Source organism: Nanorana parkeri, unplaced genomic scaffold (assembly GCF_000935625.1).
Source record: "Nanorana parkeri isolate BGI_ZX_2015 unplaced genomic scaffold, ASM93562v1 scaffold157, whole genome shotgun sequence".
In the NCBI taxonomy this organism is placed as follows: domain Eukaryota; kingdom Metazoa; phylum Chordata; class Amphibia; order Anura; family Dicroglossidae; genus Nanorana; species Nanorana parkeri.
In genome coordinates, this window is record NW_017306425.1 from 1,405,814 (window position 1) to 1,433,485 (window position 27,672).

Consider the following 27,672-nt stretch of genomic DNA (forward strand, 5'->3'; position numbering starts at 1 on the left):
TTTAAAACAGAAATGTTTCAAACACCTTGTTGAAAGAGTAGAGCCTGACATGTGGGAAAGTCTGTGGACCACTAAGGGAGTTGTCTTTTTCACCAGCAAATATATTCAGTCATATAACAAGAATCTCATTTGCTGAAAATCCATCATATAAAAGGTCTCATTTGCTGAAAATTACTTGCAGGCCCATGTATTCCTCAATAAGGTTGTGACCTCCATAATATTACAGTTAAGACAAAAAATGTTTCCCATCCTTCTTGAAAGGATGATATGCTTTAAAAAAAAAAAAGCTTTAATGTATTCTCTTTCACAACTGGCTTCTAGCAGCAATGTAAATGTTGTCCTGGAAGAAATGCATGCATTCACTCAGAGCCTATACATGCTTCCTGCATGCTAGCTAAAAATCACATAAACTTCTCAGAGGGAAACTTTGGCAGACTTCAACAGGGAAGTTTAGCTACAGAACAAGGGCAAACTTTTTTTTTTTTTCTCTTTAGCAGAGAGAGAAAAATTGGCCTATCTCACAGGCAGTGTCAGAATATGGAAATGTTTACAAAATGCTCATTAGGAAAAGTGGGATTCTGAGATAGCAGCAAAATCTGGTGAGACGCTTCTAGTGTGGGAGATAAGAGAAGCAGGGATGCTGTAGGGACATGTTATCAAATTATTGAAACCTGGCTTTTTTGAAAAGGGAAGAAGAGAGGGAGGGAGAGAGAGAGAAAGTGCAAGGAGAGTGTATGTGTGAGAGAGAATGGTCACAAGTTACAGACGAGTGTTTCCATACTTGTCAACTCCAGATGACAAAAGCAGTGTCCTCTCGAGAGAGTAAAACAGACACACCGGACACCACTGGCAGCTGAGATTAATCTTGAGCAGCAGCAATCTCTGAGCATGGATCCCATCTCTGTGCGGGCATTTGTGGCCCTGAGCTTACTGGTGCATTGTGTGACAGCTAGTCCTATCATGGGCTTGGAAGATGACTTGCCTTTATATGATGAAGTTCTTTCTGAGCAGGATGGGGTTGATCTCAACTCTCTGCTGGAAATTATGAAAGATGACTTCCTGAAGACCCTCAACCTCTCCGGGATTCCAGTGCAGGCACCTGTCAAGGTGGAGCCGCCGGAGTACATGCTGGAGCTCTACAACAAGTTTGCAATGGACAGAACCACTATGCCTTCAGCCAACATTGTGCGAAGCTTCAAAAATGAAGGTAAGGTGTTGGGGGAATAAGTTCTTTGGGGGTTTGCATTTTTTTGTTATTACAAATTCACCAGCAGAAATTCATGGTAAATTTTAACTGGGTGCAGGGCAGCTAATATGCACCAGTAGATATTATTTTACTGTCACGATTCTGAACAATATTCCAAATGTTCACTCTCCAGTTTCAAGAGGGCAGACAGTTCATTTTGTACATTAAGGTATAGAAGGTTTCCGCCTAACTCTTATTTCTACTTCTAGAAGGCAGGACTGCCATGCACGCCCACCAGGAGTTTCTTGAGATGTTGTATTTGGAGATGTGTGGGCTAGCTACTCGGAATCAGGCAGATCAGGTTACTTACCCCAACAGCATGATATCAAATGTTTTTTTTTTCTGTTTACATTTGAGCATAATCTGAGATATTAACAAATTTGCACAGCAATTTAATGCTAATATAAACATTTCAGAATATTTAAAATTACATTAGTATGGCTGTGAGAATACATTTGTCATCCAGCCTGAAAGCCATTATCTTTGTTATCTTTTGAAAGTGCTTCTGGAGTGCTCAGGCATACATTTGTGAGAGAATTGGTCATGCACTCGGTAGTCATACACAGGCAGTACCTGTCATACACAGCTATAAATATGATTGCATTATTAAAGAGCTCCTATGAATTATAAGAAAACATTCGGTATATTAAAGTGACACTAAACTCAGGAGTTAAATCTTTAAAATGCATTCAAGTACCCTAACTGTTAGTAAAAAAAATGTATTTTCTTTGTGCATCATTTGCTGTAGATCCTCAAATCATCTCTGAATTGGCGTTGACACTGTCCTTCCTTCTGGAGGGTGGCTACATTTGTTCTCCATGGCCCCTGTGTGTGTTGTAAAGTAGTCACCGCTACAAGCTCACTCCCGTGATAGACTACAATCTCACAGTTCGTTTACAAATTTGTAGTGAGATTGTAGTCCATCATTTGGAGTACGTTTTTGGAGTGGTGGCTACTTTACAACACACACAGGGACCATGGGGAACAAAAGTAGCCACCCTCCAGAAGGAAGGACAGTGTAAGCACCAATTCAGAGATGATTTGAAGATCTACAGCCGAGTGATATGCAAATCGGATACAGTTTTGCTAGTAGTTAAGGTGAATGCATTTTAAAGTCACACTAAACTCAGGAGTTAAATCTTCAAGTACCTTAATTATCAACAAAAATGCAACTTATTTGTGCTTCACTCAACTCAACTGTAGATCCTCAAATCATCTCTGAATTGGTGCTGACACTGTCCTTTCTTCTGGAGGGTGGCTACTTTTGTTCCTCATGGTGCCTGTGTGTTGCACGGTAGCCACCACTCCAAGCTCGCTCTCGTGATAGACTACAATCTCATGTTTAGTTTACTAATTTGTATTAAGATTGTAGTCCATCCGTCACAGGAGCGAGCTTGGAGCGGTGACTATTTTACAACACACACAGGGACAATGGGGTATAAAAGTAGCCACCCTCCAGAAGGAAGGACAGTGTCAGCACCAATTCAGAGATGATTTGAGGATCTACAGCCGAGTGATACACAAATAAGATACATTTTTGTTACTAGTTAGGGTACTTGAATGCAATTTTAACATCCAACTTCAGAGTTTAGTGTCACTTTAAGGAAAAGGTTTTCCATCCAGCTAGATGAACTGATTAACATATTTATCTTTAGAACCTTCCATGCTCCAACCAACAAAGCATAACACTTATTCTCTAAGCAATTACATTACATCTCCAAGCAGCAGTTTATACCAAAACATCCTCTGAAAACCGCACCGCAAGAGTTAAAATAAGTTGGCTTGTGTATGTAAGATCCTGTCTGTGTCTCCCGCTTAGCTTGAATAGAGACACGAAAGAAGAATATCTGCAACCTTCCAACCATTTCACAATTTATTTGCTCACAAAAGCGAAACCTTCAAACTATCAGAGACTTTATACAATAGTTCCAGCTGCTTCTCATCTTCAATATCAAGTCATCTCTCTCCAGACTCACATAAAATTCATTCTGTTGTGGGAAAGGCCTCACCTAAAGTTCTTGCTGGAGGTTACAGGATAGTGGGGTATTTGTAACACAAAGTATCATTCAGATTCAAAGTTGCCCCTGAAAGGACACTTGCTAAGTGATGACTTCTGCTGATCTAAAATTATATTGAACCATTTCAAAAGGGTTTATGAAAACATTTAAAATGCTGAATTTACGATACCATATAGGAAGCAATTTTTTTATTTTATACACATCAGACTTCTTCTTAGTAAACACGTCAAAAGAACTATGAACAGCCGTTCACAGGTTGAACGAGCCTGCAAAAGTTCACTAGGTCTCAAAAATATTATTATATATACAAAGTCAAACATGTTTAAGTCCCTACACACATTTATGAATACTACAATATATATTGTTCATGTTTGACTTCTAAATTAACATATATGTTTTTAATGTAAAATATTTATATAATTATTAAATTAATTAACAATTTTTATTGTTCATGTTGCTGTTTCTAAAATGTATTAGCTATTTTCTTTTAAAATGATATTGAGTTACTTTATAAACATTTAGAATTGCATGGATTACAGAAGCTGATTTGTAACGGGGTGGGCGGTCCATTTAGAATCCAGCTGTTTTTAGATAGGAACCGGCTTATTGATTTTTGAGGGTAAGAAACTGTTCCCTTTCTTCTTTAAGGGTACCTGCACACTAGCAGATGCATTGCATCCATATTTATTTTGTGTTGCATTTGGGCACACATGCTATGGGTCACTTTAGAGGCAATGTGAAGATTCTCAAGTCCTTTTAGTAACTCAGCCTCAGTGAATATGTATTTTAAAATTTGAAGTAGTTCATGCTGCGATATTTACCCATCAAAGGTACCTAAATGGAATATGCAGTGTTCTGGAGGGTGGGTACTTTTGTTCCCCATGGTTCATGTGTGTTGTAAAGTATCCACTGCTCCAAGCTCACTCCTATGATAGACTACAATCTCAATGCAAATTAATAAACCAAACATGAGATTATAGTCCATCACAGGAGTGAGGTTGGAGCGGTGACTACTTTACAACACACACAGGTCCCATGAGGAACAAAAGTAGCCCCCCTCCAGAAGGAAGGACAATGTCATCACCAATTCAGAGATGATTTGAGGATCTACAGCTGAGTGATACACAAATACGGTCCAGTCTTGTTAAGATTCTTAAATGCAACTCCTGAGTTTAGTGTCACTTTAAATCGCAATCAAAATGATCCTTAAAACGACCTCAGGAAACTAAACGTAATGCAGGTGTACTGAGATTATTGTCCAATAGTCATTGTAAACAATCTGCAGCCCCAAAAACTCTTTTAATTTACTAAGAAATACTGCATAGCAATAATTTTATTTCTGTGATGGCCTGAGGTCTTTAAAGTCCTGGAAAGTTTTATACAATAGCTGAACACTTTAAACAAGCATGATAATCCTCCTGTCTTTCCTATTGCACAACAGGAAAAATGGGGTAGGAAAAATAAGCAGGATGTCTTTGATACATGCTATCGAGCTCTGTGAGTTTATTGGTCTGACTGTACAAAGCTTGAGGGTGGTAACATATTGTCCAGAGTTCCACAGCCCCCCTCTAGAACACAAAGGGTGTTTTACACAGCCAATCTGGCTTTCCCCCAGAATAAATCTGTAAATGTACAATATACAGGCAGGACGTCTGCCTTTAATTATGCTTAAACTTCCCTTGTTCCCAGCGGGCTATACATTCTGAAAAAGTACACTCGATAAATATTGTGCGTTATCATCATACATCCATTTCTTTGCCCACAAAATCTCATTAGATCGTTTATTTTTTTGGCATAAAATGTCAGTGACCTTTAAGCGTCCAATCAGTGGTCTAAGACTGGTGGGGTTGCATGGCTTCTGCTCCCCTAGAGCTCCCCTTCGAAATTTAGTATGAAAACATTAATAATGAGATAAAAGCATTCGTCTTGAACTCTGATTATATCTTTACTGGAAGGTTGTTATGAATATAGTTGGAATTCTGATTGTGCATGTGCCAGTGATATGATTTAGTGCCATCCCTATGGAAGTTAAAGTATATCTAAAGCCAAACCTCTTTTTTGGTTGGATAGCGTATGGAATAGTTGAAGTCCTAGTCAAGTTTTATATTCTTTTGCTTTGTCCCACTGGGGAGATTTTCTTACACCGCAGGATGTGAGAGGAGATCTCTCCAAAGGAAGGGAAATCCCCTCACCAGTGTTCCCATTGGAAGGCATCCCTTCAATTCTAGTAACATAAGGTTGAATAAAGACACAGGTCCATCCAGTTCAACCTATGTCTATCTGTGCGTGTGTGTGTGTGTGTGTGTGTGTGTGTGTGTTTGGGTGTCTTTAATTCTGCATGTCTGTATTCTAGTTTCAGTGACTCCATATTTTACATTTCCCCTTACTTTCACTCCCAATTACATTGACTACCAGGACAGACAGAGAGAGTGATTCTCTCCAGGAGGTACACAAACAGCAATATAAATCTGACAGGGGTTCAAACCCTTCTACGCTCTATCCAAAACATTAAAAAGGTCATAGATCCACTTAAGGTTTGCCAGTGAGCAATAAATGTTATTTTGCAATATATTTCAAAGCAAAGTCTTTTTTAAATTCAGGTTATACCACTGACCGGACACATTTATTGCAGCTTATTATTAAAGTGTAAACCCTACTATTTTAATAGAAATGACTGCAGATTACCTTAGCACTTCCCTTGACTGCTGATCCTTCATCTTTTAAAGCCTGCCCTTCTTCTGAAAAGAGCTGGTCCATATCACTGCTGCAAGCTTCCTGTTCTCGGGTGGCTCCATTGGCTTGCATGGTCTTATGGAGTCACTCTTTTGTGCATGCTCCTGGCAGATGTGGGACACTGCCTGCTCCAGAACAGCCAAATAGGCCTGGACAGAGCACCCATGCATGGTTTTGCTTGGAATTCTGCGAGCTGTAGTCCCAAGGAGGGGAATCAGGGGACTTACTGTGCTGTAGTGAGTGCACACTCCGTGACTGGATGCCTGGGGAAGTGCACAGAGCAAGCTGGAGGCTGGCAGTGTTGAAAAGGCTGATTAAGTGTTTTTGGACTTCTTTAAAGAAAACATTTTATGTCCTACGCTAAACTGGCCAATACCAATGTAATGAGGACGAAAACTGTGAGGGTTTAGTTCTACTTTAATACATATTTTATTAGACTTTGGGGAACAGGGAAGCCAACTGTAGTATTCAGTCTGTATTCCCACCAAGTCTTTGTAACAGTTATAGAATATTCTGTTGGCGTGTCAAGACAATTGTACAGTATTAGCAATGGCTTTGTTTATAAAGTGCTGGCACGTGACACTCACTGTTGGATGAAACTTGATCTGGAAAGCTATTGCTAAAGGATAAATTCATGTCTGTTCCCATTACAGAGGCTGTCGATCCTAATCATGTTAAGATCCCACTACAGGTTAGTCTATACAGTCATTAGGTAGAATGGATTCTCAACTTCCAGAACTAAAACTCTTAGCAAAATCTATGGTTCATTAAAGCTGCATCAGATATAGTGACCTGGGACTATATAAATAAGTAGGCAAAGCTCCAACTTGAAAACTCACAAAGAAGGGGTTGGATTATTAAAATGAAAATATGCAATGCTTAGCTAATTACTGAACAATTTTAATTTCCCTTTTTATTTCCTATTTATCTGTACGTAAGGGACTACACTAGAATACATTTACTGGGTCATATCTGGCAAACTCCATCACCTCCTATGGAAGGGTTCCAGAACAGTCTGTGGGTTTTGCCGTTTTCCGCTGGGAAACTGGAGAAAAAATGTTTTACTGCTGCGTTACAAATATTAGGCTATTTCCATCCATGTTTAATGCTTCCCATCACTTTTTAATGACCAATTTCTGATAAAATGGAGAATTTTAATGTACCCATAGAAATTATTCTGTTTGAGGAGAATCTTCCGGCTGTGATAATTATACCCAAATGCCTTTTTACCAAATATTGGTTGTTTCACATTTTCCTTCTCTAGTTACACAGCAAAAGCATTACAGTCACTTTCTAAATGATCTTGAAAGCATTTCAAGATACACAATGGTTCTCAGCAGTGTATCTCAGTACACTAGAATTGGAGAAGTTTTCAGTCTCCAGGTTATAAACTTACATTACACATTAACAGTATTTCCATACACTGCTTGTGGGGAAAATGTGATTTCCATGAAGCACAATGCCTTGGCCAATTAAAAGAGAAACGGTTCAATTCACAAAGCTAACACACCAAGAAAAGTATCCATGTTTTTTATTTAAATTCAATGAAATTTGAGAATTAGAGTCACATGGCTGAAAAAAAGATTACCTTAGGCTGAGGTTAAAACTTTGTGAATTGAGCCTAATAAATTCAATACAACCTTCTCCTTAAAGAGGAACTAAACCCTCCCATTGTTCACAGCCAAGGAAGGAACCATCTTAGCCTCTGTTTAGATTTGCAATTGCCATGCGATCAGATATGACACCAGCCAATTTAGCAACTGTGACAATTATCCCCAGAGGCATGCCTTGAATGTAACTGTTTTGGGAAACCATTAAAGTGACATTGAACTCAAGAGTTAAACCTCAAAAATGCATTAAACCTCAAAAGTGCCTTAACTATTAACAAAAAAGTAGCTTACTAATGTATCACTCGGCTGTAGATCTTAAAATCATCTCTGAATTGGTGCTGACACTGTCCTTCCTTCTGGAGGGTGACTACTTTTGTTCCCCATGGTTTCTGTGTCTGTTGTAAAGTAGCCACTGCTCTAAGCTCGCTCCTGTGATGGACTACAATCTCATGTTTAGTTTACTAATTTGTATTGAATTTATAGTTCATCATGGGAGTGAGCTTGGAACGGTTGATCTTGCCAGAAATGTGATGTTTTTGTTACTTCCGGTGAGCCAAAAAGATAGCAAAAATAACCTTATCTATCTTTTGTATTTTATCTATTTTGTGATACTTTACAACACACACCGGGACCATGGGGAACAAAAGTAGCCACCCTCCAGAAGGAAGGACGGTGTCAGCGCCAATTCAGAGTTGATTTGAGGCTCTACAGCTGAGTGATACACAAAAGGATACATTTTTGTTAATAGTTGAGGTACTTGAATGCATTTTTAGGATTTAACTCCCGAATTCAGTGTCTCTTTAATCTTAATGGACCACTAAATAAACTCTAAATATTTACATTTTACTTTCCACCCAGTTGGTACCTTTAGCGCTGATCTACAGTGCTCATATAGCAGCTGAAAACCCAAGATCATATGTAGACATGTTCCTGCCATGAAGTCCTGCCCTTCTGTTTAGATGGATAGCATTGGTGTGTGACGGAGTCTGTTAATAAGCAAACAATTACCACACCAGGGCCCCTCTACATTCAGCCTCTAGCCTGACTGTAATTATTACCTTGTTAGTCATTCAGTGTACTTCAGTTAATGTTTGTGTTCTTCCTAAGCATGTTTATTTATGAGAAAACATAAAAGGAGTCCCATTACCTGAGATCCTTCTTTACTGCGTCACCACAAAACACTGCCTGTAAATCACTTGTTTCCTATTTAGGATGTCACAGTTCAAGTATATGTTTGTATACTCATGCAAAAAGAGCTGACTTATCACCTGCCACGTAAGTGTTACATTTTGTGCCTAAGTAGCAGCTAACTTACAGGATAACTATACTTTAATATAGTTATCCTTTATGTTACCCTCACCCTAGCACTCCCCCACAAAGTCTTACACTCATCTATCAATGCTCCTCTGCTAGATACGTGCTGTACAGCCCACGAGGAGATGCACAGCCAGTGCTACAGATTCTGGTGGCTGGGACACGGCTGGATATATTGCAGTAGACTTCACAGTATGGATTCCACACTAGTGTGGACAGGTCAGTATAATACTTGGTAGGGGAGCTGGGAGCCTTACTCCAGCCAAAGTGCTTTTTTAGTGTCTGTGTCAATATTGGGTTCATTTTTCCTCACATCCTGTAATGCCCGTACAAACAATTGGGTGTATAATTACATCACTAGGAAAGGAAAGCATTAACAGCAATAAAAAGGCTGCCAAAATAAAACAAGTTGACTGGAGTTGGGATTTAGGGTGCCCTTTATGGCCAAACGTTTTTGGACACTTGACTATGGCCATCACATTTATATGTGCTTGTTGTTCAGCCTGTTCCAAAACCATGGGCATCAATGTGGAGTTTCCACTCCTCGGTAGCTAAAACAGCCTCCACCCTCCTGGCAATTTCCAAGATTTTGGGGTATGTGTGTGGGAGAGTGTGCCCATTCAACCTAAATCACATTTGTGGTGAGGTCAGCTACTGATGAGATGATTGGATGAGAAGATATGGCTTACAATCCATGTTCCAGTTCATCCTGAAGGTCTTCAGAAGGGTTTATGTTAGGACACTGTGCAGGCAATTCAAGTTCCTCAAAACCAGGCTCATAAAGATGGTGTCTTCATGGATCAGACTTTGTGCACAGTAGCACAGTCTTGTGGGACAGAAAAGGGCCTTACCGAAAATGTTGCCAAAATTGGAAGCACACAGTTCTCTAAACTGTCTTCGAATTAAGGTGTTTGCATATATTTTAGCAATTTAGAGGGTGATTTACTAACCTAAACACACGCATTCCTGGTGGACAGCCACACGTAGTCCCCCACCTTGTAGGCCGGGGGTCGGCGACGTCGGAGGTCGTAATAGTTCTTCTGACGCTCCTGTGCGTGCTGGATGTTAGATTTGATGGCCAGAAGATGACGCTGCAGCGACTCCAAGTAGTCGTCAGGGATTATTGGAACGAACAAGATCCGTGGGAAGCTGAACGGGATGGAACCCTTAGTTGGCCTGAAAAGGAGTGCGCTTGGTGGAAGAGTTAACGGAGTTGTTATGGGAAAACTCTGCTAGGGGGAGCAGATCCATCCAATCATCCTGGAGGTAGGTGCAATAGCAGCGAATGAACTGCTCCAGACACTGGTTGGCTCTCTCGGTCTGGCCATTCGTTTGTGGATGGAAGGCACTGGAGAGTCGGCGTTCGACCCCGAGCTTTAGGCAGAGAGCCTTCCAGAACTTGGACACGAATTGAGATCCACGGTAGGCGTGCCCATCTTGTGAATTCTGCTATGAAATTCTCCACGGTCCGTTTTCCCTGCCGGATGCTTCGGATATCGGTCTCTGCGGTTATCTGGTGACAGGGGTCTTCGTATAACTGGGACATTGCGGCGATTAGGCGAGTTGAGTCTGGTGGGGTTGAGGCGAGGGAACGCTGGAATTATCAGCGTCCTTCCACGATCAACGGAAAGACGCCGATCAATTACAGTGACTCGGCTTTATGCCGAGAGCTGCGTCTTGGAGGGGCGGAGCTTCCCGGCGCGCCTGCGCCCGACCTAGACGGCCCTGAGGTGTGGGATGAAGGAGGACCGCGGCGCGCCTGTGCGAGGCAACGACGGAGACTTTCCCAAGACGTCACCGCGTTCCCACGGAGAGCTGGGGCTATCGATCCCCGCCGCGCCTGCGCATGACTGCGACGGCCCCCCGCACCTGGTTTCTGCAGTGCTCGCCTATTACACGCACACACCAGGTGCGTGTGATTTTCACACAGCAAAACGTATTTATCAACCAAAAAATCTCTAAAAGCATATTTCCACTAATGCCATATATGGAAAAATCATGCACATGATGCATATATAATGCTGCTTCACAGTTTAGACAAAAATGGTTAGCTCATGCATTTACATTCCTGCATTCATCAACGCAAGCAACACAACATAGAGCTAATTTACACAACATCACCTTGCAATTCATGCTTGGCTTTGCACAACACACCTGCTGGGTGTGTACACACTACAAAGGTGTTTAGATTCCACCCATAGATCATGCTGGGAGGGAACACACTACAGAGGTGTATACATGTTCATGGTGTGTTTATAAGGTTAGTAAATCAACCCCTTAGTATCTATAGCAGGGGTAGCCAAATCCCATTAGGTATTGCAAGACTCTGACAGCCACAGGCATGAATTCCAGAGTCAGATGCATGATGGGATTTGGAGTTTCACTGACTTTTTGTACCACAGTGAAAGGGTTGCCATATAATAATACATACAATATTATTATTTTTCATTAAAATACATGCCTAATGTGCTTCTAAAACCCTTTTTTTTTGTATTGCAGACTTTCCTCAGTATGCATCATAAACTCTTTGTTGTTTTTGACTGATCATGTGCAGTTTAGAGCAAAATGCTTCTTGCATTGACTAAAGCAATATTCATTAGGAGTACACAGCATGTTCATGCGTCAGAAAGCAGTTACATGACCAATATGTGGAAAAAGCTGGCTCAGGCAAAGCAACAGAGACCATTGATATATACTCTCATCTCAGCCTGGACAAACCCACCCCATCGTGCTTGACATGTTCCATGATAACTGGATCTGAGATCCATGGCGATGTAGGCCACACATTTCATTTAGCTTTTCTATGTTAGTTACTTCCCAGAATGTGTATACACATTAAGGTACTTACCGATGATGACTACCCTTAAGATGTATCTGCAATAGGGTGCATTTAAATCACAGTTGCTCAAGACTGTCCTCAGGACCCACCAATAGTTTATTTGTGTATTTCCTCAATGCAGGTGTATTCATTGTTGATTGAACTAAATAGCTAGTTTTCCTCTGTCTTGTGAGGAGAACTACAAGCCATGCACTGTTGGTGAGGACAGGTTTGAGAACCTATGTTCTAAATAATGTATAACATGTGTGTAGCTGTTCTGGATTATCTGGACAATGAGATTAAGGTTTAAAAATCCAAAAGTTATGTTGTTAGCTAGGAGTTTCCTCAGTGCACAATATGTGGCACCCTGTCAATGCTGCAGATGGTTCAGCTGAAACCTAAGCTCCATATGTTGCCAATACATATTCTCCCACTTCAAACAAGTGTGCGAATGTGGAGTGCATGAGTTCCCACGCAGGAACGGTGCTATCAGCACGGGGCTGAGCTGGGGCAGTGCGAACAGACGCAAAGCAGACCTTGCTCTTCAGTTGGGCTATTTCAGGGCACCTGCAATTATCAATAGCAAGGAAGTGCTGGGTGAAGAGCAATGTTTGGGGGATACAGGACTATGTTATGTAAAGCAATAGTGATGTACAGAATACAACTTCATTGTTTGGAATGAAATACAAGTCTATATTATTTTTAAAATAATAATTAAATAAATGTAATCATTATAATTAAAGCAAATGTAGCTGTATTTGTGCACTGATAAAATAATGTTATCAGGCAATGTGCCTTATCCTGGCTTGTCAAATCATTTTAATTAGCATTTTTCATTGTAGTGCTGTTTATTTGCTGCTTGACTATACAACTTATACCAAGTCCAATCATATACCTTTTTCAGTGCTATTTCCATATTGGACAATATTTACAATTATCATTATATCATTTATATTAACAATAAGCATTATATTAGCGAATTCCATGTTCACTTTGATACCTGACCTGTGTATCTAACTTTATCATGCCCTTGTCAACAGTGACACATTTCAATAAACTCAATAACAATATTTTTGTTACATTGAAATATATATTATTCACAACTTTTTCCATTATGAGACATTAACTTGAAAGCATTAAGCAATTCCAGTTATATTTGCACTGTTTACTTCAAGTGACTCTTCCCTACAAAACAGGGTTATTTAACTTTCCACTCCCAAGTATTACATGTCAAGTGCTCCTTCACTCCCCTTATACTCCGTTTGACCATCAGGAGCAAGGAAAGGCATCTGTGTGTATTCCCTATTGGCTGAGGACTCTCTCCCAGCCCATACATCTCAGCACTGGCCAATCACCATGCACCAGCACTGTCACATGGGAGATGGAAAGTGAGTCACATGCTCTCACATACCTAGAAGTACCAGATATTTTCTCTGCTGCCAGCCATTGAATAGAGAGGTGAGGGAGCACATGAAAGGTGATTATGTGCTGCTGATAAGGTGGAGGGCTATATATTTTAACTTAAAATCAAAGAAAATGTATTTATTCATATGAAAATTATATTCTAGGAAAAAATAGCAACTTTCTTTTTCCAGTATTTAGACTAAGCAGCTTGCAGCTACTGAAATGTATCTATTTAAATTTTGTATTTTCACTGTATTACACTGTAGTTTTAATTTTACAGAGCAGTCAGGTGTAAAGAGGAACTTTAGGTATCCCTTACATTTCAGATGGATTACACCCTCAATGTAAAAAAAAATTAAGGCAACCTGGGGCCCTAATTCCTTCGATTAACATTGATAAGGATTGATATAGGCACAAAAAATCTCCCCATTTGCATTGTCTGTACAGGCATGACCTGTTCTATCAGACACCAACTGCCTAGAAGTGTATCCTTCCTTGTGAAGTGAAAGGCTCAGCTTTGACCAATTTGGCTATCCCCCTGGAATATTGCGTGAAGGTTGTAGCTGGGCTCCCTGGGCACCCATTGGGTCCTAGGCTTCTCCCTAGATTATCACATACCTGTACATACACTTACATACATACACACAAATAACAGAGCAAAAACAAAACTTATTATGGACCAGGTTTAACAATATTATATTTTGAACTTAGAATTTTGACTGTCTTCATTCTGTAATTCTTCATTCTAATGTCATTTGTTTCTTTGTTAGATCTGTCCATGCCATACAGCGATGTCCCGGGAGTGAAAAAATACCCTTTACTCTTCAATGTATCTATTCCCTACCATGAAGCAATAGTAATGGCTGAGCTTAAGCTTTACATACTGGTACCAAGAGACAGGGTTCCATATGATGGAGTGGGCACAAAAGTCACAATTTATGAGATACGTGGGAGTGAAGATACAAGGAATGCTGTGGAACTGGCTTCTAGACTGGTTTACAAAGCAAGCAGTGAGTGGGAGATGTTTGATATTACTGAGGCTGTCCAAGGTTGGAGCAGGTCAGAATTTATCACCCAAATGCTGGAGGTACATTTACAAAATCCAGACATTGACCTAGAAGATGCTGGAGAAGCAAAACTGGACGTAGATGTAAAACCAGAAAGTAAGCACGAACCATTGCTTGTGATTTTTTCAGATGATCAGAGTAGTGAAAACAAGGAGGAAAAGGAGGAACTGAATGAGATGATCAACCATGAGCAAGCTTTAGACCAAGTGAATGAAGAATTTGGTGGAATAGGTAACATGCCCAGTGAGGAGTCCTTGTTGCAGATGAGGTCTAACATTATTTATGATGCCAGTTCCCGCATTCGAAGAAATGCAAAGGGTAATGCCTGCAGGAAGACCTCGCTCTACATTGACTTCAAGGAAATTGGATGGGACTCCTGGATCATTGCCCCAGCAGGATATGAAGCCTATGAATGTCGAGGGGTGTGCTCATATCCCTTAACAGAAAATGTCACACCCACCAAACATGCTATTGTGCAAACTCTGATCCACATGAAGAACTCTCAGAAAGCATCCAAAGCTTGTTGTGTTGCAACAAAACTGGATCCCATATCCATACTGTATATGGATGCAGGAGTAGTCACTTACAAGTTCAAATATGAGGGCATGGTTGTGTCAGAATGTGGGTGTAGATAGTAGACTTTTTTGTGGAGCCGGTGTCTTGTAAATTTGTACATTTTGTATTTCCTTATTTAAAGAGTTTATTTAAGACTGTGTGTACAGATAATATATGTTTTATGACATGCTTACCATGGAATGCAAAGCAAAGAGACATAGTACAAACTGTTTATTATGAGCTGGCTAATGTCCTTTTGCATTGCACTGCATGGTAATCATGGCTTTGTAAATTTATCACCATTGGTCACTTCATCTCTAAAGGGGTTTAACTGTAATTTAAATTCTAATGAGCCACATAGCAAGTGATAACCAGACTTATTTTATACACCTAAACATTTCTGTAGTAGCCCACAGGAGTTTGTCACCAAAAATTGAGGCACAAGTCATATTGAGTACCCACAGCTCCTTTTATTGGCTATACAGGGCAAAAACTAGGGTAACATTAAATACACAGTCCAACTCTAGTTGGTGTAATATTCTTCAATACGGATTAAAGAGCTCTTATTAAATGAAAGTCTAAATCAGTAGTTGCCAACTTGTGGCTTTTTGAACACATGTGATCATTGCTTAACTGTGTTGTGAACAGAAAACTTTCAGCAACTATATCTTCTCCTAAATATATCCTAGAAGAACGAAGCTAAGCAGAGGTTGCCTAATTAAAAAATGTGGTTTCATAGTGTGGTTCACATTTTTTTATTGAATGGTGTTCGTGAGTTGATTTTTTGTTCTAAAAATCAAAATGGGTTTTTTGTTCTAAATAGAGGATATGTGTATTGACACAATGACCAGGGTTTTACATGTTCTTTCTTCATTGTAATCCTCACTAAAGTACTTAGTATTTAGAAGTGTGCAGTTTCACATAGTGGACTGGATATAAATTTGCAAATTAAACCTCCAAAAGGAAAAATTACTTGTTGGCAAATGTTGACGGGCATTTCCTCAAAATATATTTTTCTTCTGTAGAGGTCTATTTTCATGCATATCTGTGACTCAGTGAGAACTAAGTTATTGCACCTGGTATTTGTTATAACTGAGGTGTGCATGATCCTATAGAGTTATATTGCACTTCTCTTATAAAACATGGCAAAATACTGGATGCAAATACTAACAGTATGAACAACTTTAAATCAGAGCAATCACACTAAAGGACTGGATTGCACCCAAGATTTACCTAGCAGCGTAACTTAACATGACAATGGTATATAATGTTCTTGGTCCAAAAATATGCAATATAATTTTTTGTTAGCTGCCATCTGTCCCACTGTTGTGAAAATAATTCTCCACCTATACAAAGAACGCAGCTAGCAAAATATATAGTTGCCATAAACTCTTGATATGCAGCCTTCTTGATATGTGTGACTTTTAATTGGTAAGAAATTACAAATTTTCAATTGGGTATACTGTGACATATTGCCATTGGCAGTGTTGGGTGTGAAATAGCGGCACAAAATATATAGAGTTTGAAGCATAGCATATGTTCTCTTCTAGAATTATCAAGTATAATATTATCTATAATATTGTGTCTTGTACTTAAAGCTGAACTCCAGGCAAGTAGATAAATACACATCTGATATACACTATATTACCAAAAGTTTGGGACACCCCTCCAAATCATTGGATTCAGGTGTTCTGTGAAATTTCCTTGCTACTAAATATTCCACAGTCAACTGTTAGTGGCATTGCAAGTGGAAGCAACTGGGAACAACAGCAACTCAGCCACGAAATTGTAGACCACGCAAAATGACAGAGCAGGGTCAGCGCATGCTGAAGCGCATAGTGCGCAGAAGTCCTCAACTGTCTGCAAAGTCAATATCTACAGACCTCCAAACTTTGTGTGACCTTCAGATTGGCACAACAACAGTACGTAAAGTGCTTCATGGAATGAATTTGCATGGCCGAGCAGCTGCATCCAAGCCTTACATCACCAAGTGCAATGCAAAGAGTCGGATGCAGTCGTGTAAAGCACGCCGCCACTGGACTCTAGAGAAGTGGAGACATGTTCTCTGGAGTGACGAATCACGCTTCTCTGTCTGGCAATCCGATGGACATGTCTGGGTTTGGCGGTTGCTAAGAGAATGGTGCTTGCCTGACTGCATTGTGCCAAGTGTAAAGTTTGGTGGAGGGGGGATTATGGTGTGGGGTTGTTTTTCAGGGGTTGGGCTTTTCCCCTTAGTTCCAGTGAAGGGAACTCTTAAGGCATCAGCATACCAAGACAATTTGGACAATTTCATGCTCCTAACTTTGTGGGAACAGTTTGGGGATGGCCCCTTCCTGTTCTAACATGACTGCGCAACAGTGCAGAAAGCAATGTCCATAAAGACATGGATGAGCGAGTTTGGGGTGGAGGAACTTGACTGGCCTGCACAGAGTCCTGACCTCAACCCGATAGAACACCTTTGGGATGAATTAGAGCGGAGAGTGCGAGCCAGGCCTTCTCCTCCAACATCAGTACCTGACCTCACAAATGCGCTTCTGGAAGAATGTTCAAACATTCCCATAGACACACTCCTAAACCTTGTGGATTCCTTCCCAGAAGAGTTGAAGCTGTTATAGCTGAAAAGGGTGGGCCAACTCAATATTGCACCCTACGCACTAAGACTGGGATGCCATTAAAGTTTATGCCAGGGAAAATTTAAAAGTGATAGATGGGAAACCCATTGATCCTGATGTCAGGGTGTCTTTCCCCTACATGGCGCTCAAAAATGATTTGCTGTATCAAGAGGTAAAGCCAAGGGAGAGTATGGGGGAACAGCTAGTAGTCACGAAACCGTACTGCAGGATGGTATTAAATCTTGCTCATGGTCATATAATGGGTGGACACCTGGTTACATAGTTACATAGTATGGGGGAACAGCTAGTAGTCAAGAAACCGTACTGCAGGATGGTATTAAATCTTGCTCATGGTCATATAATGGGTGGACACCTGGTTATAGAGAAAACTAAGGAGAGAATAACCCAGAGATTCTTTTGGCCTGGTTTACATGCAGATGTAAAGGAATACTTTGAGTATTGTCCAGAGTGTCAGTATTCTGCACCATTGCCCCATTTCAACAGTCCACTTTATATATAATGGGTGGACACCTGGGTATGGAGAAAACTAAGGAGAGAACAACTCAGAGATTCTTTTGGCTTGGTTTACATGCGGATGCAAAGGAATACTGTGAGTCTTGTCCAGAGTGTCAGTATTCTGCACCATTGCCCCGATTTTGCAGTCCACTGGTACCTTTGTCAATTATTGAAGTGCCCTTTGAAAGAATTGGCATGGACCTGGTGGGGCCAGTGGTTAAGTCTGCCCAGGGGGCACCAGCATATACTGGTAATTCTGGACTATGCTACATGGTATCCTGAAGCCATTCCATTGTGCAAAACCTCAGCTAAGACTATTGCCAAGGAATTTGTTCCAGTATTCAGTCCCGTGGGTATTCTGAAGGAACTTTTAACGGATCAGGGCACGCCATTTATGTCCAGAGTTACTAATGAATTATGTAAGCTGCTTAATATCTTACACTTACACACCTCTGTCTACCACCCTCAAATTGATGGGCTGGTGGAAAGATTTAATAAGATGCATTATATGGACATTCTATGCCCTGGTTCTGTCTATTTGCCACTTACAATTCTAGTCCAGGTGCAGTTCTGGGCCCTGTTGGTTTATGCTCATAGAATTTACACAAGCCGTATTCTACCTTTTATACCTTTTCTATTTTCTGGGTCTAAGCATCAAACCCAGAAAGAGAGACAACTGAAAAGAAAAGAGGGGCATAGAGATTTGGTTCCAAAAAAGGGAAGTCCTTCGAGTAAGGGTTTCCGGTAAATGCACATGTCTCTCTCTTTTGATGAATGTCAAGGGAAAGGAGAGAGTACTCATTCTGTCTTGGCTCTCTAATAAACCCCCCCAAAGTTAACCAGGAAAGTAGATATATTTGGGTGAGGTCCAGATGAGTGTAAACATCTATGAGATATGGGGAATCCAGCAGTACTGAGGAAAAAAGTTGGCACTTGCTTTTGACATTTATAAAGAAAGCATGTACCGCCACAGTCACTGAAAGTTCAACAGCATGCAATGAGACTAGAACAGACAACAGGGGTATTTTTAAAGAGGGTGGGTGGATTCCACACAAACCCCTCACACTCTGCCCTCATAGCCCTCATGGTCTGTTGTTGTGACTTTTATTACTTTTTTTTGTAAAGAATACAGTTATAAACTGTAGATGCATGTACAGTATATGTGTATTTTCTGTTATGGACATAAAGTTGCTGAAATATGTATTTCGAAGCAGGAAAGAAATGCTTTATAATTACAGTGTTTCTGGCTTTCTGCTTTTTCTCACATGCAGGTTAATGAATCATGCCACTTCATCTGCCTTCCCTGACAGCTGTCAAAGCCATTTGCAAAGAACATTTCTATGGCAAAAAGCAGTGATGACCTGTTTATAAAAAGTGCACCAATTTATTTTTTTCCTCAGGTCTGCCTGATCAGATATTCCCCTTGTAAGTTTTGTTGTCAGTAAACAAATGTTTAGTCTACGCAGCTTTTCTGTTTCTTTGGAAAATAGGCTTAAAATTACTTGCTGAATCAGCTGCACAAATAAACACTGTCAGAGGCACGAATGCTGACAACCCTAATTGCCTTTGGTATATGCCTTAGTGTCCTGCAGGCTGGATAAAAGGCAGGCAGACTTTCTCGTCTCTCATATAATTAACAGAATCATTATTAAGAAAGTGGGTTGTCAGAAGAATGAGCAATTAAGATGAAATAAAATATCTACTGATACAGAAAATAGCCAGGGAGTCATCAGCACTGGGTCACTGTGCCCGTAGGATTGCTGACTGCACTGAAGTTGTGCATGGATAGATATCTGTAATCAAAATTAATAAGTGTAAATGTAATTCATCAATGATAAAGGAGACTCCGTGTCTGCATATCTGGCGAATTATAACTAAGTTCTGATAGCAACTTATATTAAATTTATATTTTTGTTAGGATGGTGCTATATAAATCCTGTATTATTATTTTTTTTTTTAGAATATGGAGGTAGAGGATGTTAAAATCAACTGAAAAGTCCCAGGCAGGTGCAGAGCTCAGGCAATGTGCTTCCTCACGCCGCCATAGCCAAGCCACGCCCCCCATAAATCCTGTATTATAATAATAATAGACACTAACAGTTTGCACAGTGCTTTACAACATATGGGGAGACAATACAATACCATTCAGAAGGATTAGAAGGACCCTGATTGTGAGAGCTTACAATCTACAAGGAGAGGCAAGTGATACAGAAAGTAATAACTGTGAGGGATAAGCTGATTGAAGGAGTAGATTTACAGTTTTTAAAAAGAGGTTGAATAGGCTTCCCTGAAGAGGTGAGTTTTCAGGGATCACCTAAAGGCAGACAGATTAGGAGACAGCTCGATAGGCTGTGATATGGAGTTCCAGAGGATGGGAGAGGCTCTGGAGAAGTCCTGTAGGTGAGTTCAGGAGGAGATGATGAGGGCGCTAGACAGCAGGAAATCTTGAGAGGAGTGGAGAGGACAGTTTGGGTGATATTTTGAGATGAGGTTGGAGATGTAGTCAGGGGGCAGAGTTATGGATGGCTTTGTATGTTGTTGTTAATATTTTGAATTGTATGCATTGCGCTATTGGAAGCCAGTGGAGGGATAGGCAGAGAGGGATGGCGGCTGAGCGATTGGTGATGTGGATGAGTATGGCAGCAGCATTCATGATAGACTGAAGGGGGATAGCCTGTTTAGAATTTCCTTACATTCAGAATTGCCTAAAAATAATGCCTACTAAATAATGCAGAAACACATAAACTATACTAGAGTTAAAAAAGAATGGGGAAAACATATTTTTATGTGGCAAAATGTTCACAATCTTTAATGCTGTACAGTCCATACTTCACTCTTTCTGATCAGTATGCCTTGTGTGTATGTAAACCCCACAATGAACTTCTCCTATTTACTTCATTTTGGCCTGTTAAACATATGATTGAAAGTATTTTGTTGTATTTGGCCGAATGTGCAAAGAAATCTATTGATCCTGCCAGAAATGTATCTATGAAGGAGCAGCATTGTCACCTTTGCAGAGGATTTCTGTAGTTCACAGAGAAAACTGGAAAAAATGCTATCTGACTGTTATGGAACCAAGAAACCAGACATAAACTTAAAGTGCAGGTTTAAAAATATAAAAGGAGTTTACTGAAAACAACAATAAACATACATGCAAAAACAATGGAGAAAGTCCAGGACGTCGTCAGTGCCAGGGGTCAGAAGCCACAGCGGATAGTCAGCTGAACAAGGTCAGGAAACACTGAGAGCAGGATGAACGGAAACAAAGCCAGTGTCAGGAACCAGGAGATCAGTCAGCCAGAGCCAGGGTCATACACAGAAGTTAGGAACTATAGCAACACACTTGGTTGATCAGAACAAATGCAAGGGTGGAGATTAATTGGACAAGGAGAAGGTTTAATAGTGAACTGGTGCTTGCATCATCACTTTGAGACAAGAATTTGCCAGGAGTCTTGCCAATGCAGCAGAGTAATGATGTTTGAGGGTCTGGACATAAGAGGGTGCTAAGGAGAAACAATAGTGTCAGAAGCACTACAACCATGCTGCAAGCAACTGAACAAGGAAGGGTAAGAAACACTGACACTGAGCAGTGCAGGAAAGGCAGAAAGTACAGGAAGTTTGATAACTTCCTGTACTTCCTGTACCAGATAGCATTGATCCCAGTTTTTTTATATGAACTACAGAAGTCCTCTTCCAATGTGACTATGCTACTCCTCCATAGATACAGTACAATGAGTGAGAGTTGTCACTATAGGACAGAAAGTGTGTTACTGGCAGAAATGCCAGGTGAAAATAAAGGGAAAATGCAGGAAAACTAATGCAGCCTCCACATCTAAGGACTGGTAAGTTGCAATATATGACATGTTTGTTTTTGAGTTTAGATACACTTTAGCCAGGGCAATAGGGCCAAATTGTTTGCAATCCTTTCTATGCTTGATCTCTGCTGTCTAAATATACTGTTCTCCAATGCCTGAACAGGCATGTGTGCATGAGACCTAAGATCAGTTTCCACATGTTGTGGTCAGTTGTCATGTACCTTTCAGAGCCTGAAGTGATGAAGGAGGCCTCTCTTGCAACTCCGGACCCAAAACCCCTGAATAGCAGAACAGAAGAGTGAGGGCTCAGAGGAGCACAAGTGCTGTAAGACTGCAGGCTGAAGTGCTGGTTCCGATGACAACCATCTGGGTGAAGACAATGCAGGAGATGCACATCAGGCATGCAGTTCAGGCAGGATCAAGGTCAGACGCATGCCGAGTCAAACCGTGTGGGTGATGAGGTACCAGACAGCCGGCAAGATAGTCAAGAAACAGGCCAGGATCAGAGCCGTGCAGACAACACAGTAAAGGAACAGCAGGAAAAGAATGGAGTTAGGAACAAGCCATGGTCAGGAATACAGAGGATCAGCAGAATGGTTGGGACGAGCCGGGTTGGTATTAGGAAGTAAGGGCAGAACATAGGATCTCGGAAGTAGGAAGCTGACAATCACACAGCATGAAGCATTAAGGAGTCACAGCCTAAATAGCCTGTCTGGCACTGGATCTGTAGCATGTGCGCACACGTGCATGCCTCTGGCCGCGTGCACAGATGCATGCGCATATGCGCAGAGACGCACAGCAGGCTCGGCTCCATGGACCATACCAGGTGCATGCACAGACACTTGTGCAGCGCTACTGGCAAAGGCTTCTTGACATCAGTGTATACACATGACAGAGACCTCTGAATTGGAATGTGTTTCTTTTGGCTGTCAATGCAGTTTATGGATATCTGTGAACATGTTACAGGGTTATGCTGACTAAAGTTTACCTATATTTTTTTGCATGCTATACCAGTTATATGGGGAAACATGGTTTGTCGATAGCTGAATAAAAGTTTCAAACTTGTTTCTTCGCACTCATGCCAGAAATTTTAATTCACAAGTCATATACTAAAAGTTCTACAAAGCCCTAACACAAGAGGTTTGACTCACATGATGCTGCACCACTGGACTTTCTATCAAAATTAATATTTTATTGTTTGACATTAGTGTTACTTACAGACTTTCAAGTTCTCTTTTCATATTGCATCCTCCGACTCTACATGGCATACACACAGGGTAACCTTCTTGATCTTTCATCTCCCATCGAAATAATTCAGAGAGTGCCCCACCTTAAACCCATGAGTATCTTAAAAACAGCAAGCCACAAAGCTCAACTTTTCTTTGTGGCAGTCTAATCTTTATTCAATGTTCTGATCTAAAAGAAAAATAGACACCCTAAAGTCTTATATACACAATACATTTTTTGGTATCAAGATTCATTCTGGGTGATTCCAAATGCTAATATTTTTGACTGCATGTTACAATACTGTACAGTATCACAGTTATGATCTATAAAGTGCATTTGAAATAATTAGTTGACAAATAGGTAAGTAGGCTTTAAGGATAACTTGATGACAGTATTATAAAGCTATCTGAACATGAGGCTTTTTATAAGATGACTCTCCTCAAATTAACTTGTATGTTTAGACAAAGAGCATTCTATGATTGCTCTTACCCCCTACTTTTTGTATATACTAATATTGAAATGTAATATTATGAAATAAAGTCAATATTGTAGGTAAGATGGCATCAATGGGTGGTGATTTTATTGATATGTACTGTATATATTCTATATATGTGTATATGTATAGCCAATACAAAGGCAGCCATGTTTCTTTAAAATGTATTTCAAAGATATTACAAGTGGATATAAGAAGATTTTAACTTTTTTTCCTATTTAGGAGAATAAGTGATTGCTCATCAGGAAAATATCGGCCAGGAATCCCAGGTGACATCATTGACCATTATGGTTACGACCATATACTGTCATGTGAAAAACTAAGTATGTCCCAAGGAATTTGTTGACTTTTTCAATATATTTGGACAGGCAAACATTAGATTTTCTATCAAAAAGTGCCTACACGTACCAGTAATATACTTGAATAGTGATGAGCCGAACACACCCCTGTTCGGTTCTAACTTTAGAACATGGAAAAAGTTCAAATTCGAACCCGAACTTAATGTAAGCAGAACTTTCAAAATCAAATGTCCCCATTTTAAAGCGTTATATGCAATTTATTGGCCATAAAAAGTGTATGGGGATTCGGGTACTGCCCTGGGGGACATAAATCAGTGAAAAAAGTTTTGTTTTAAAATACACTTTTTAAAGGAGCAGTGATTTTAACATCACTTAAAGTGAAACAATAAAAATGAAAAATTCCTTTAAATATCGTGTCTGGGGGGTACCCTTAAAATGTCTGTAAAGTGGCAAATCTGTACAATGTATAGAACCTGCTGCAGCAAAAATGAAATTTCTGAAGAAAAAAAATGACATTTAAAAAGAAAAAAAAAGCATGCGGTTCCCCCTCCTAAACAATACCAGACCCATAAGGTCTGGTAGGAATTTTAGGAGGGACCCCATGTTAAAAAAAAAAAATGTGTTTAGTTCACCCTCAAAGTCATACCAGGCCCTTAAGATCTGGTAGGAATTTTAAGGAGGAACCCCACCCCCCAGAAATGGGGGGGGGGGAAACTGGGTGCCACCTCTAAAATTCCATACCAGACCCTTGGTCCGGGCACAGGCCTGGCAGGGCAGCAAATAAGAGGGGAAAAGCAAGCGCCCCCCCCCCTGCGATACCAGGCCACATGCCCTCGGCACTGGGAGGTGTTTTTCCAGGGTCGCCCCTGGAAAAGTACCTTGTCCCCGTGCTGATGGGGACAAGGTCCTCATCCCCACAAGCGTTGGTTGTGGGGGTGCGGGCAGGGGACTTATTCACATCAGGACACCCCTTTAATAAGGGGGCCCCCAGATGCGCCCCCCCTTGTGAATGAGTAAGGGGGACTTGTACCCCTACCCATTCACTAAAGGGTTAAATCAAATTGTAAAAAAGAGGCCAGACTTTTTTTAAAAATCCTTTATTTGGAAAAACAAAACAAAAGACAAGTGGTGACAGCTAGCTCTGCCCAACTGTTTACAGTTGTAGGGCATCTAACAGGAGAGCCATGATTGGGCAAAGTCATCATGACTTTGCCCGATCTTGGCTCTCACAGTAATCTGTGCCCTGAGTGGGCAAAGACTTGCACCTAACTTGTGGTCAGGTGCAAGGCTTTAGCCAATCAGGGCTTTAAAGGCACAGTGCCTTGCGGGGCGCTCAGTGGGCGATCAGCCTGCCGAGCGCCCTGACAGTTCATGTGTAGTCGCCCAACACACGAACTGCCAATGTTCGATGCAAACTCACATTCGACTCGTACATCGAGCCCATCACTATACTTGAACAAATGACACATTAATTTCTCATTATCTTAATCAACAAAGGTGCAGTTTTGTTAACTGAAAGAAGTAAGTACACCCCCTACATTACACCACCACAAATTAATGAAATGAGAATCAGGTGCACCATATTAGGTGTCAATTATTAGGACCTCCTAAGACTCCATTCACACCTGAGCACTCCGTGAACGTAAAACGTGAACAAAATGCGTGCTTTGACATGCATTCATGAAACACGTTAAAAAAAGTAAAATATGCTTGCTGTGCCATTAATGGCACCCCAATCGCAGATGGACACTACTTTCCTACATTGGTCACACATGTAGGAACCCATTGTAACCAATGGTGGTGCATAGCAAACACAGGAATAAAAGGCGCACGACCGTGCATGAACACCTACTAACGCGTTCATCCCCATTACACCTAGGGGACGTAAGGAGTATGCAGATAGAACCTGTCTTATTTAAAGTTTAGAAATCTATGGTCTTTTCTTCTCACTCTTATCTCTAGCAAGGAATTTAAAAAGATCACCTAATTTTTTAAATCAATGATCCCACTGTATGAAAAATAATTTCAAAGGACTGCCCAGCTAAGCAAATTCAGGCCAAGAGCTCACTGTTTGATGCTAATAGAAGTCTCCAAGAACCCCAAAATTCAATTGCAGGATCTGCAGGTAACTCTTGCAACAGTTGCCAAAGTGTATCCATCTACAGTCAGCAAGGGATTGTACCAATTTAACTTGCATGGATGGTGTGCCAGGAAAAAACTTTGTTTTTAAAAAAAGAACATTAGAGCAATACTGCAGTTTTTCATTGACAATATTGGCAAAGACAAGGCCTTCTGGAAGAATGTGCTGTGGACTGATAAATCGAAGATAAATTTGTATGGCTACTGTAACAGTTGACATGTTTGGTGTAACCAAAAACATTTCAGTAACAACTGTGGAGGATGGTGGTGGAATTGTTATGGTTTGAGGTTGCTTTGCTGCTTTAGGGCCTGGTAGGCTTGCAGTCAACTATGAACATTGCATCATATCAAAGTGTGCTTCATGAAAATGTGAGATCATCTGTCCAAAAGTTCAAGGAGAATCAGAATCTTTCAATTTGATCATGATCCAAAACACACAGCAAAACCAACAAGGAAGGGCTCAAAATGAAGAAATGCAGGTTTATGGAATGACCTAGTCAAAGTCCTAAATTCCTGATTCTGCTCGCTACTTCAGAGGTAGCGAGCAGAATAAAAAACCTTCTCCTAATGTTCGTTCCAGACCTAAGGAGTCTAGTATGTCCAGTATGGTTTGGGAGGGGGACCCTGTGCCGTTTTTTTCCCCTTTTTTTGTTTACATTTTTTTAATTCTGCTCGCTACCTCTTAGGCAGCGAACAGAATAACCAAGCCGAATGCCACTCGGCAGCATTCGGCTATTCACTCACTGCTGCTTGGCCCCTATGAGAGTAGGGGAACACGGCAGCGAATGAACTGCTGTGCATTCGGGTTAGCCGATCCAGATATTGGATCAGCTGAGTTGGACAGTTTCTTCACTTCGGCTCAGCCGAACTTGTTGCGCATGTTCGGCTGAACTGAAGCCAGCCGAAGTACTGTACAGCTTAAATCAGCCGTACTAAGCTGAAGTGAATAGCCGAATGGAATTCGGCTCCCTTCACTTCGGCTCCGTTATTCACTCGACTGCCTTTGACAGCTTAGTGAATAACCTCATTAATTAACCATAAAATGCCAAACAAACATAAAACTTATGAAACGCTGCCTGGAGGTACTGATGCCAGACATTGCCTCCTTCCGTTGGGTGATAGCATTTTATGAGTTTTATGCTTGTTTAGCATTTTATACTTTTTAGTTTAAGTATCCAGATGTTACTTGCACTATTCGAGTTTCCGTTTCCTTCTTGCATGAAATGCTCACATGGAAGTTTGACAGACCTCTTGCGTAGACAGTCTGTGCTGAGTCCAGCACTTGTATAGCAATGCAGTTTCATTAGTATTATTGTATATTGCCATGGTTATTATTCTGGTATGCTGCCACCTTGTTGTAATTGTGTTTATTACACCTCTTGTCTGTGTTTCCTCCCGCTTTGTATGATGTAACTTCCTTTTTCCTCAGTGTAAGATCCGGCTATTATTAGGACTGATGTGCACATAAGGTAAGGAAGGCAACATGCGTCTTTGACCTTCGCATACTGCAAATACAACTATCTGCCACATCATATTGTTTGCCAGAACCTGCTGCATTCAATAAAGATCTTTGTGGATGAAAAGTATTTGGTGAGTTCAGGTATCTGATGAAGAATGCCTGTGATGACTGTATCTGCTACATGCAGGTCACATATAGAGGTCTTAGGAAGGAATAATTCACTATTGCAACAATTGGAGTCAGAAAAAGTAATTTTGTGCAATCCCCAGTGGTGGAAAATGGATATTAAAATCAGAGCGATGATTACCCATAGCCAGTATGATTAAGCGAAAACTAACCACTTCTGT

General features: G+C 40.7%; 1 protein-coding gene across 1 annotated transcript; it reads left to right on the plus strand.

Moving 5' to 3' along the window:
- The first annotated feature begins 578 nt into the window (after positions 1–578).
- On the plus strand, positions 579–15,171 carry BMP10 (bone morphogenetic protein 10). The gene is made up of 2 exons (XM_018554418.1): positions 579–1,207; positions 13,914–15,171. Exons 1-2 carry the CDS (start codon positions 889–891, stop codon positions 14,843–14,845), a joined length of 1,251 nt encoding a protein of 416 aa, XP_018409920.1. The 5' UTR covers positions 579–888; the 3' UTR covers positions 14,846–15,171.
- The last annotated feature ends 12,501 nt before the right edge of the window (positions 15,172–27,672 follow it).

Excerpts from the sequence above, each read along its gene's own strand:
- BMP10 (XM_018554418.1), top strand. The coding sequence starts at position 889 with ATGGATCCCATCTCTGTGCGGGCATTTGTGGCCCTGAGCTTACTGGTG. Across the intron at positions 1,208-13,913 it reads GCGAAGCTTCAAAAATGAAG|ATCTGTCCATGCCATACAGC; the intron begins GTAAGGTGTTGG and ends TTTCTTTGTTAG.